General features: G+C 39.5%; 1 protein-coding gene across 4 annotated transcripts in view; it reads right to left on the bottom strand.

The window, feature by feature from the left end:
- Positions 1 to 4,303: 4,303 nt before the first annotated feature.
- Zfr (zinc finger RNA binding protein) overlaps positions 4,304 to 11,633 on the bottom strand; it is a 59,017-nt gene continuing 51,687 nt past the window's right edge. For all 4 annotated transcript variants that reach the window (XM_027401256.2, XM_027401258.2, XM_027401257.2 and 1 more), the window contains 3 exons: positions 8,362 to 8,473; positions 8,145 to 8,242; positions 4,304 to 5,810 (listed from right to left, as the gene is read on the bottom strand). In XM_027401256.2, the coding sequence (XP_027257057.1) occupies positions 5,631 to 5,810; positions 8,145 to 8,242; positions 8,362 to 8,473 (390 nt within the window). In that variant the 3' untranslated portion in view covers positions 4,304 to 5,630. The remainder of the gene's footprint in view (positions 5,811 to 8,144; positions 8,243 to 8,361; positions 8,474 to 11,633) is intronic.

Here is an 11,633-nt window from a genome sequence, read left to right as displayed (position 1 = left end):
AAAGGCAACTTTAATGTGAGTTCATTTTTAACTCCTGTATTTTCTTCACCTTCCTGCTTCGACTGAATGGAAGCCTAGGGGTACCCAAGACCCTGTCTAGTATGAGAGCATGGGGAGACCCAAGAGCTTGTTTGTTCCCTAGAAGGGGAGTTGCTCTGCTCACTGGGTGCTCAGGGGTGTGTGTGGGGGGGTGGTCCCTGTCCCTCTTTTCTGTTCCACTGAGCATGCCAAAGTACACCAAGCCATTACCTTTTGGCTTATGCTGCTTCCTTAAGTAGGTGTGTCTATTTCCTGTTTTCTTAAGTAGGTGTGACCAGTAGGTATGGTGACTCTCTTCCAACTACCTTCCTCATCTCACTTGAGGGCCATGGGATATTAGGAACACAGGCAAGTAACTGAAAAACTCATGTCACCCTTCCAGATCTTCTGTTGCCCACACAAACCCGCACACAGGGGTGCTGGGGTCAGGCCCTCTCTTCTCTTTCATGCCTCCAGTCACAGGGGAAGACTATGAGGCAAGTAGCAAATGCAGGGACAGTGTCCCACCCTCACTGTGTGCACAAAGTGCATATAGAGAGAGAGCTGACAGAAGACAGCAGCCAGAAAAGCCCGTTCTTTTCATGGCTCCTTACTTAAGTGTCTCTTGATTCCTCCCAGGATGATAGAACTCAAGATCCTCTATCTGTTCCAGAGAGGCTCTACAGGAAGGAGGGGGGCTTATTGATGCCTCAGATGATGAAGATTCACACAATGTAGTGTTCTTATGAGTCATCCAATTACATGAATACTGTCTAACACAAGATAAAAATAAATACATGTGATAACAAAGTGGTACGATGGGCCATGGAAAAGTGAGGGGCCAGACACCCAGCTGGCCTTGAACTCACAAAGATCCGCTTGCGACTGCCTCCCAAGGGCTGGGATTAAAGGCCTGTGCCACTGCTACCTGGCCTCTCTCCTGTGTTTTGTCTGATACGGGCTTGAAAGTCTGGAAGAACAGTGGAAGGGAGGCCCACCAGGGTTTGGAGTTCAAAGATCTTGAAAGGAAGCACTGGCAGCTGCAGGGTCAGGACAACCTTCTCAGATAAAATGCCACGTCTCCCTGACTCCTGGGGATTTGATCTTTGCTTAAAATGTAGTCAGGCCTGTTTGAGTTTGGCTTACCATCCCACTTCTGAAAACTTCATAAGCATATTGTTCAGGCAGCTGTAGAAGAGCACAGAGGTTGGGGACACCTTCACACCCCCATTTCATGTTAGGAACAGTCAGCTATCCCAAGGTTTAAAATGCAACTTTTGGCAATTGGAGGTCTCTTTTTATCAGCAAACACCGAGGATCACTAAGTGGCAATGCAACATCTCCATGTTTTTAACACAGTAGCTTTTCTGATTCGTTAATGATCAGCCCTTTCCTGGCTCCTTACCTTCCTCCAGAACACTGAAGTCTATTCATTCATCCACCTGGCCTCAGGAACATGTTCTCAGGGCAGCCAAGGAAAGCAGGCAATGCCGGACTGCAAATATCTCACACAGGCCACAGAAATCAGAACAAGGGTATGGCCCAGCTGAGCTGGGGACTCCCAAGTGGCTGGGTGTGTGTGTGTGTGTCTGTGTGTGTGTGTGTGTACACGTGCGTGTGTACCCACGCACATACATGTGTGGCAATTTTCCACTCCGAGAGGAATCAGCTGCAGAGGAAAAAGTTTGAAATCACACATCATGAAAGAAGTAATCCATTCACTTGTAGAAAAGAAGGCTGTCTGCTCTGCTTTCTCCTGCTCTCATTTCAATAAGGAAGCACTGTTCACCTTTCCCCACTTCAAAGAAAAGACACTCCCCATCCAAAATGACACACACCTCACATAGGCCTAGAGGCCCAACTGAAAGAGCAAATGTGTGGAGAGATGATGATGACAAGGACTTGACTCTGGAAGTTACACTAGAGTTACACTGGGAGACACAGATGAAAGGACTAGTTGTAAACACATCTACAAGCCTTAGAATATCATTCAAGGAAGCCTGGGAGAGTTGTAACCATGCTCAGACCTGTACTTTCTCTGTAAGGGACTACTCTTGGCTGGCATCTGGAATTGCTCAGACTTGGGGAGAGAAAGAGCATCTCATTGCTACCAAGAGCATTGCACTGCTACTGAGAGCATCCCACTGCTGCTGAGTTCGAACTTCTTTTATTAAATCTGCAGCATGGCAACCTGTTTTAAGTCGTTTTATCCTATTTTAAAGTTATTAGTCCCAACTTGTATACTTGTCTGCTCACCTCACTCTTGGAGAGGACAAGAACCCAGATGGAGATAAGAGTTGGTCTCTATTGACCCCCTTACATCCAACTCCACAAGCTATCCTCTGATTTCCACAGGCCCAGGTGGGGGCACATACACAATAATAAAATAAAAAATGTAAGGAACTGATAATTTTGCAAACTTACTGAGTGTAATTCTTTAGGACAAAATCTTTGATCTACAGTTGCTGAGCCAGAGGTTCTCTTATTTATGTGTTTAAAAAAGACACAATTAAGATGCTACCTGAAGTTGGATATGGTAGTGCATGCCAGTAATGCCATTGTTTAGAAGGCTGAGGAATAAAGACCATGGGTTTGAGGCCACAGCTAGTTACAGAACAAGTTCCAAGCATGACACGAGACTATCCAAAGACACGTTGTGAGAACCACAATAATGGTAATGATAATAAGATAGATTGAGCTGGTATTCTCCAATTTTAAGATCTTGGTATTGGGCGGGGCGGTGGTGGCACACGCCTAAGTCCCAGCACTCGGGAGGCAGAGGCAGATGGATCTCTGTTCTTGAGTTCCGAGGTCAGCCTGGTGTAGAGAGTTCCAGGAGAGCTTCCAAAGCTACAGAGAAATCCTGTCTTGAAAAACAAACAAAAAAGATCTTGGTGTTGACAGCTCCAACCTTAATATTTTATTTCATTTTTTGAGACCAGATCTTCATGACTCTGGGCAACAGCAGGATATCCGAGGAGTCTCAGAGAGGGCCCAGTATTTACAGTGTGAAAGAGGCCACAGGCCGGAACCACAACAAATCATTGCAATGAACATTTCCAAGTAAAACTGTTTGGGCAAAAGGGTGTACTGCATGACACACTGCACCTTCCGATGCCACTACAATGGACATGTGATGGAAGCAGGGAAGTCAGAGGAGCAGACTGGCACATGCAGGGTAGAACTGGAGATGCAACAGCTGTGACTGGTATGAGAGAAGGCAACAACTGATAGAGGAGCAGGCCACTGGCCAGAGGGATTAAGAGGTATTTTGTTTGTTTTTTTAAATATTAATTTGAAGAATAAGAGCTCAGAGTATCAAACCTCTGGAGTGACCTGGTAGAAAATAAGCTGCCTAGGTGTTTTCCATTTCAGCCATGAAGCCACTGTGTGGTCCAAAGGGGGTGGGGGGGGGCAGTTTACAAAGTGACAACAGTTACCATCATGGAGGTTTGAAACAGGTTCTAGAGTCACTGATAGTAGTAGGCAGTGTAGTAGGCAGGGTCAGATTCCCTATATGACTCCCGAGTGGGCTGTGCCAGAAGCCATAAAGGTGAAATCCAAGTTGCAGTGGACACTCTAGGTTTGCCATACCATAAATGTGGGATGTTCACTGAGGAAAGCTGTCAGTGAAGGGGGGTAGATCAAGAGAGAAGCCATGTGGACTATGAATGACTTGGACAGAGTCATATTTTTGATATGAAGTAGTCTGTGCTCTTCACAAGCAGATGCTATGTTTGAACATGTGGTTCCCAACTGGCGGCACCATTTTGGGAGATTATGAAACTTTTAGGAAGATTCTAGGGTGACAGTCTTGTCCTGTCTCTGCTTCCTGTTCTGCCAACATGTGGAATTCCAGCCTCACCCTTCTATAATGAACCCACCTGTTGCCACACCTTCCCCACCAAAATTGTGACCTTCTCAAACTTTGAGGTAAAACTTTTTTCTTTTTAAAAAAATAAAAAATTAAAATCATCTAGATATTTAAATACTCATAGCAAAAATATGGAAAAAAAAAAGGTGTGCTGAAGTCATACAGATGCTATTAAATGTTCTTCAAGAATGCCCAGTCTTCTATTCTTTAGTCTGGTGGAGCATTCTAACTTTAGAAAAATGAACCAATATGGTGGTGAAAACTAAAAACTTTCAGTTATGTGACTAGCCCATATACATTTGGCAGGAGTAATGCACCTATACACAGTATATATGAATATGGCTTTACTGAAATGTAAGTAGTATCAAGCAACAGGCACAGTCATCAAGTCTAGCACATAATACAATGAAGTCATTATATGCATTTAAGTTTTTATTTCTTTACCTCACTGTAGTGCTGTGACAACAAAACAACATCTGTGTACCAGAGCATACATACATCAACAGTAAGATGTAACTTCGAATTACACCACTGCTAAGGGTATTAGCATTTTATATGAGACATAAGCATGTAAGATGGCCACACCAAATAATTTTCTGTTTTTTTTCTTAGATAATCTTATTTTTTAAAATCAGTAATACTTTATCAATCTCACTGTTAATAACCTATAAATGATCTGGATGATGGGATGTGTGGGGATCATTCAACTGTGTTACACTGTAAGAGCTGTTAAGAGTAATTGCACACACATTAATAAGGAACTGTCACCATAATTAAGGGCTAGTTATTGTTAGTTGCACAATGATAAAGTTCTTTTGAAAACAATAGCCCACTTATATGTGAAAAATGCCCTTTTCACTTGTACAGAAGAAAAAGTATTCAGAAAGTTATTTTTGGCCTTGCTATGTCAAAAAGTCAACTGTACAAAGATCTACGTGTTAAACCTAAAATTATAATTTTAAAAGTCTATTAAAAACAAAAATGTCATGCATTTTATTATCAGTTATGCAGAGGCTTTAAAACTGTTGCAAGACCATATAGTATATATTAGCTTTTATACTGCTAATGCACAACTAACAGCAAACTTGATTAGATTAACGAATTTGTCTTAATTACACCTTTATATATCACACTAGATAGACAAATGCCACAAGATATGCAGAAACACCCAGTTCTGAGCACTCAAATGGCAGGGTAGCTTTTTGTATTGTAATCCTTCACACAAAGAATAACAAAAGGAAAAAAAATATCCCACAGTTTCACGTTACCAAAAAAAACGTACTGCTGTAAAATATTAAGGGGTAAAGGATATTATCTATAACACAAAGTAACTTACAACTAGTGTCAAAGCAAACAAAACTTCTAAATAAAAGTATCAAAATACATGGAGCAACTGAGGCACAAATCCTGCATTAAATACAGTAAAGATTTAATAACACAATGCACTAGTTAATAAAAGACACAAAAATACAGGGAGCAAGGGCAACCAGTAAATAAAATCAAAATAATGGGGGGAAATGCAACCACTATTTTTGCCCTATTGAAATTTATTTTTCGGTGTCTTTCCATCCATATAATACCTAACACTGTACATTAAGTTTTTAATGTCATAGAAAAACTTGGTTCTTCTATGAAACTCTTTATATTCTTGATAAATTTTTAAAGTAGACATTATTATGAATGGAAAACAGCCAATAAACCGGCACCTATTTTAACACTGAAGATATACAGAAACTTTTTAAAAGCTATCATAATCCTTCTTGTCTTTTTTGCCCTCTGCTTCAAATCCATCTACTCCATCACTATCCCTTCTTCGTTTCCTGTTGTTGTGGATGTTGAAACGTTGATTCATTTGTGGTAATGGATCCATTCCTAGAACTTTGTGTATCTGGCGGAATGCGAGGAGTCTCAATGCAAACTGCAAACAGAATATAGAATTAATTTAAAAAAATCAAACATCCTAAGTTTGTACTTTATTTATTCATTTATCTATTTGTTTGCACATTCACTTCATGATCAGAGTGCAAGTTGGGGGGGGGTGTCATTCTCTCCTAACATGTGGGTTGGGTTCTAGGAACCAAAGCTTAAATCATCAAAGAAACATGAATTCTTATTAAGTTTACTTGCCCACATAACAAGAAAAAAAAAAAAAAAAAAGCATATTATCATTGAGCTACATCTCTAGCCTCTTAAGGATCACTTAATTAGCTAGTTCGTCTTTGGGGTACAATGGCTGGGGATGAAGAGATTAGCTTTGTAAATGTTACCTTGATAAAGGTTGCTCAATTGTACACAACTACAGAAAGGAATTAGAATAATGGACAGAGGCTCCCTTCGACAGAATAACTTTTAAAGTATCACTGGATGGTCAAATAGAGTGATTAAAAACTGCAGGCTAGCCTAGCCAACATTGGAAGGCATATTCTCAAAGGAAAAAGAAAAAAGGAAAGAACAAAAAGTCCCCCAAACCAATCACTAAATCAAGAGAAAAACAAGAATGAAGGTGAACATTACAGTAGGCATGAAAACATAGTCTCCATAGAGAGAAAGGAAGAAAAACACTAACATGAGCTAATGTGACACTATACATAAACAAGACACTGAAAATGACACCAGCACAATGTATAGCCACTTAGATTTCACCAGTTATGCCTGTACTCATTTATGGAGGTGGACCTGCAAGGCTGAGATTTTACTGTGTTTGCAGCATTCACAATCAAACTACCGAACTATCTCACTACCTAACAGGATTCCTCTAAGAATCAGGTCATCCCTTTCTTATTCCCAATTTCTCTGCAGGCCCCCACTTTAACTTGTAATTTCATGAATGCTATATAAACAGGCAAGTTATAAAATCAGTAACTCCTTTACTGTTGGGAGAGGATCTTTTTTGAGAAAGGGTCTCACAGCCCCAGCTGTCCTTGTTTAGCTCTCTCCTGCATCTATCTCCCCAGTGCTGAAGAGTACAAGCCTGTGCTGCCATGCCTAGGCTCCTTTTCAATAAAGGATAAATTCTAGGGCCAAGGCAGTTGTGGCCCATACCTTTAATCCTAGCATTTAGAAGGCAGAGGCAGCTAGATCCCTTATGAGTTAGATGACCACCTACAACAACTAGTTCCAGGACAGCCCCCAAAGCTACACAGAGAAACCCTGTCTCGGAAATAAAGAAAAAAGAAAAGAAATGGACATCTTGTGAGCCTGGAGCCCATAAGATACGCAAAATTGCTCTTGTACCACGGTCTCTCTTCTCCTTCATCTTCTGGTGTAACAATTTAATTCTGGTACCCCCCAAACCCCAAATTATTCTTATTAGTACAGACAACAAGAGCTCAAGTCTAACAACTCTTGTTTACCTTGGAATAGAATATTACCACTCATAGACAGTACCTCATTCTTCTCAAATTTAGTATATTTTAGATGATAAAAACAGCTACCACAATTTTATAGAAAACTCATTAAGTTCATTTTCCCCTAATTGATAACAATGACAATACTACATAAGATTTATAAACCATGTTCTGTTTGAGATGGCAAGAGTTGGCATAAAATGCAGGAAAGTCTGATTCTGGCGTCTAGTTGTTCTGGATACAGAGAACAATGTCAAGAAAAGGCGAAATTTTGATAATATCTAAAAGCACAGTTCACTCCTGCATAACCAGAGACTTGACAATCCTGATATATAACCCAATGGCCACACTTAATGAGGTGTTGAGGTAAGGTTTAATGTTAAATTTTTTGGTGGTATGTATAGGATACACACACAAAATTATATAATAATCATATTTCATGAATGAAAATATTTAAAATCCTATCACTGAAATATAATTTAAGGTAAATCCTTTTTTATTTTTTAGAGACAGGGTCTCACTTGGACTTACAGAGATCTACTTGGTCTTCTAGGTGCTAGAATTAAATGAATGTGTCCCACCAACTCCATCGAGGTACATCTCTCTCTCTCTCATTCTTTTTTTTTTTGGGGGGGGGGGCTGTTTCGAGACAGGGTTTCTATGTGTAGCTTTGTAGACCAGGCTGGCCTGGACTCAGAGATCTGTCTGCCTCTGCCTCCGGAGTGCCGAGATTAAAGGTGTGCACCCCCACCGCCCAACAAGACACATCTTTTAATATCCTCTTTAAAGGCTTACTTCCCAAATAAGTATCACAATGACTAGTACGCAATTACTTCTTGTAAATAAACAATTATAAAAACTCCAAGCCTTAAAGGCAGTAATCCAACAAAAATTCAATTACCTACCTGTGCACTGGATGTAATGTCTTCACGTTGTTGGTCAGTCATTGTAGCCAAAGTATCAAAGGGATCCTTTTCACAAGGATCCAGAAGTCCAGGGCTGCCTATAGTGATCATTGTAAAGAAACAAAAGCATTATTAGCACTATCTACTTGGGAAAGTAGGCCTTTTATTCAGTAAAGAAATAAACATAAATTTTACTTAATAAAAACACAAAACTTACCTTTGAGAATAATCCCTGAAGAAATGCACTCAAATACTCTTCTCAGGGCATCTCCAGGGCTTTGAGGACTGGAAGCACTACTAATTGCTTTCTCTACCAGTAACTCCATAGCCTAAGATTAAAAATATAAAATACATTCAATAGCTTAAAGACCATTTTCAAACACTGCTAGAATGAAAGACACATTCTCAAGTGTTGTTAAAGATTTTAAAGATTATAGAAGTTATGATAGTAATAAGCTAGTAAGATGGCTCAATGGGTAAAGGTCACTTGTTGATGAGCCTGATGGAACATCCATGGTAGAGAGAACTGATTTTTCCAAGTGGCCTTGTGACAGACAAAACCCTGATGGAACCTTAAAAAGCAGAAAGAATGGATTTTTCCAAGTTATTCCAACACATAGATAACAAATGTAAATTAATAATTTTTATAATACAAAGCAGAATTATTTAAGCCCATAAATTGATTGAGAATCCAGTCTAGGCAACATAGTGCCATCTCATTAAAAAACAAAAGAACCGGCTGGGCCCAGGGCAGAGACAGTAGGATCTCTGTGTGTTCAAGCCCAGCCTAATCTACACAGTGAGCTCAAGGACAAAGAAAACTACAGAGAGACCTCCATCTCAACCACACTCCAAAGCAAAAAAGCCCACCAAACTCAAGATAGTAGATAAGAAGTTCAAGACAAGTGTGGACTTATACAATGAAGTCCCCAAACCAGAAAGGTTAAGGGAATACAAACTTTACATTTTAAGATTTGTACTTAATGAAGAGAATAACTACAAGTTAATAACTACAGACTTCAAGGAGTTTGGGCAGCTCAATATTCCACTAGTAGTTCAGTTTTTTCTGTGGTATCTCTCTTTGGTTTTTCAACACGGAATAGGCCTGGTTGTCCCAGAACTTGCTTTGTACACCAGGCTGGCCTCAAACTCAGATATCCACCTGCCTCTGCCTCCTGAGTTGCTGGGACTAAAGGTTTTCATCACCACTGCCCGGCCTTTCTGTTTATTTGTTGTTTAAGACTGGGATCTCATTTTGCACTCCAAGGCTAACCTAGAAGTCATTATTAAAACCCACACATGCTTTGATCTCAGTAGTTCTATGTCTCAGTCTCCTGTGTACTGGACTATAGGTATGAGCCCTCACTCCTGGCCTATTTCTAATTCTGAGACATGGTCTCACTCAGCAGCCTGAGATCCATCTCCTGGTTATCTTACTTGAATGCTGAGATTACACAGGCCTGAGCTATTCCATCTGATCTGTTTTTTTCTTTACAAACAGAGGGTATTATCTAAACTTTCATTTAATGCACTGCTGGAATTTTATTACCCATAAGAAAATAAAACAACAATAACAATACTTTCACTATATTGTACATTTAAGAGAGTCAACCAATGAATGAAAGACAAAGGTAAAAGAATAGGCTTAAAAAGTAGTCAATCTGGGATTTTGGGGGAAGTTTTATTTAGAAAAGTTTATATTAAAATTTTAGCAGGTTTATAATTTATTTGATTCATTCTTCCAAACTTACAACTTCCAAAGTTGTTCAACTACTACCATAGACCAACTCAGATTTTTTTTTTTAATTACTGTATATCTACTAATAGATACCACTTCCTCTCTGACCTTTCCTTCAATCTACTTTCAAATTCAACAGATTTGCCTACTGCTGACATTTCATACAAAGTGAACCATATGAAGGCTATCTTCTCCCATCTAACACAAACCTTTGGGTTCATCCAGTGTGGCTTTTGAAAAAAATTTACTTTTTATTTTTACTCATGTGTATGCTGGGTGTCTGCCATGTGTATGGAGGAGGTACCCACCAAGGCCAAAAGAGGGTGTCGGATCACCTAGGAGCTGGAATTGCAAGAATTTGTGAATTGCTAGAGGTGGGTCTCTCTATAAGAGCAGTCAGTGCTTTTAAATGTTGAGCCATCTCTCTAGTGTCCATTGTAACTTTTATTTAAATTATAAGTAGGAATTCCAGGGTCTATCAAATGGCTTAGCAAGTTATGGCATTACTGTCAAACGTTATATCGTGAGTTTGAAGCCTGGAAGTCATGGCCCAAGGAGAGAACAGACTACTGCAAACTGTTCTGTGACCCACAGAGGCATACACACTGCCCAAAATACACAAACAAAACACATGAATGCAATAAATAGGAGCTCCAGAAACAAATACTTGAAACTAAAACAAAACCCTAAAATGGTTCAGAAGCTGAAAAACTTATGCTCAGCAAAAAAAAGAGGAAAGAAAGTCAGAAAGATAGTGGCTGAGAAATGGCTCAAGTTAAGAGCACTTGCTGCTCTTGCAGAAAACCCAGGTTTGATTCCCAGTACCCATACAGTGGCTCACAACCGTCTAACTCCAGCGGCTCTGAAACCCCATTCTGACCTTCTCAAGTACCAGGCACACGCACAGAATACACACACAGGCAAAATATTTATACATATATAATGATAACTCTTTTTAAAAATAAAGATAAAAGCCAGAGGTCAAACAATGTCAGACCAATCTTAAGGTGAGGGCACAAAGCCAAACCTCAAGATCTCTTATTCCCCCAAAACACTAATTAAAAAAATAAAACAAAACAACATGTAACAATGCACATGCTATTGCCTCCAAGCAAAAATGTAATAGCTTGCACCAAACAGAAAAGGACTGTAAAAGACCACTCCCAAGAAACAGTGACTACGCTCAAGCAGTTTTCCTGCACTCTCCATGTGGAACAAGGGGGTGGGATTTGCAAGTGAGTGAACACTTCACTAGTGATCTCTTAGTTCAAGTTAGAGTGCATTGTGCCATAGACATTTTCCTAAATTTCCTAAAAGTAAAGATTTCCTCTGACCACTCTCACCTTCCTGAGGTAGGAGAAGCAGAGAAATTGTAATCCTGGAGCCCTGGTGGGAACCAGCCTTTAGACTACAAGGGATATGTACACTTTACCCACATCTACTGACCTAACAATAAACATACATTTTAAAGTACAGTTTAAAAACAGCCTTTCAAATTGTACTTCTTTCCATGAGCAGTCCTTAAAGCATTTCAAAGTAGCTGCTTGAAGATTTTGAATGTTCCCAGCATAAAAAAATTGATAAATGTTAAGTGATAGTATGTCAATGACCAAATCAAATCATTATACAGAAATGTACTACTATACCTAATAAATGAATCATGTCAACTAAATATATCAAAAATAGATGGGAACAAATTTGCATGGCATCTTACACTCATGTAAAGAATAATATGAAAAGTCTATTTTGTA

The sequence above is a fragment of the Cricetulus griseus genome, chromosome 2 (assembly GCF_003668045.3).
Source record: "Cricetulus griseus strain 17A/GY chromosome 2, alternate assembly CriGri-PICRH-1.0, whole genome shotgun sequence".
NCBI lineage: Eukaryota > Metazoa > Chordata > Mammalia > Rodentia > Cricetidae > Cricetulus > Cricetulus griseus.
The sequence above is the reverse complement of the archived record's forward strand: the minus strand, read 5'-3'. Positions and strand labels throughout refer to the sequence as shown.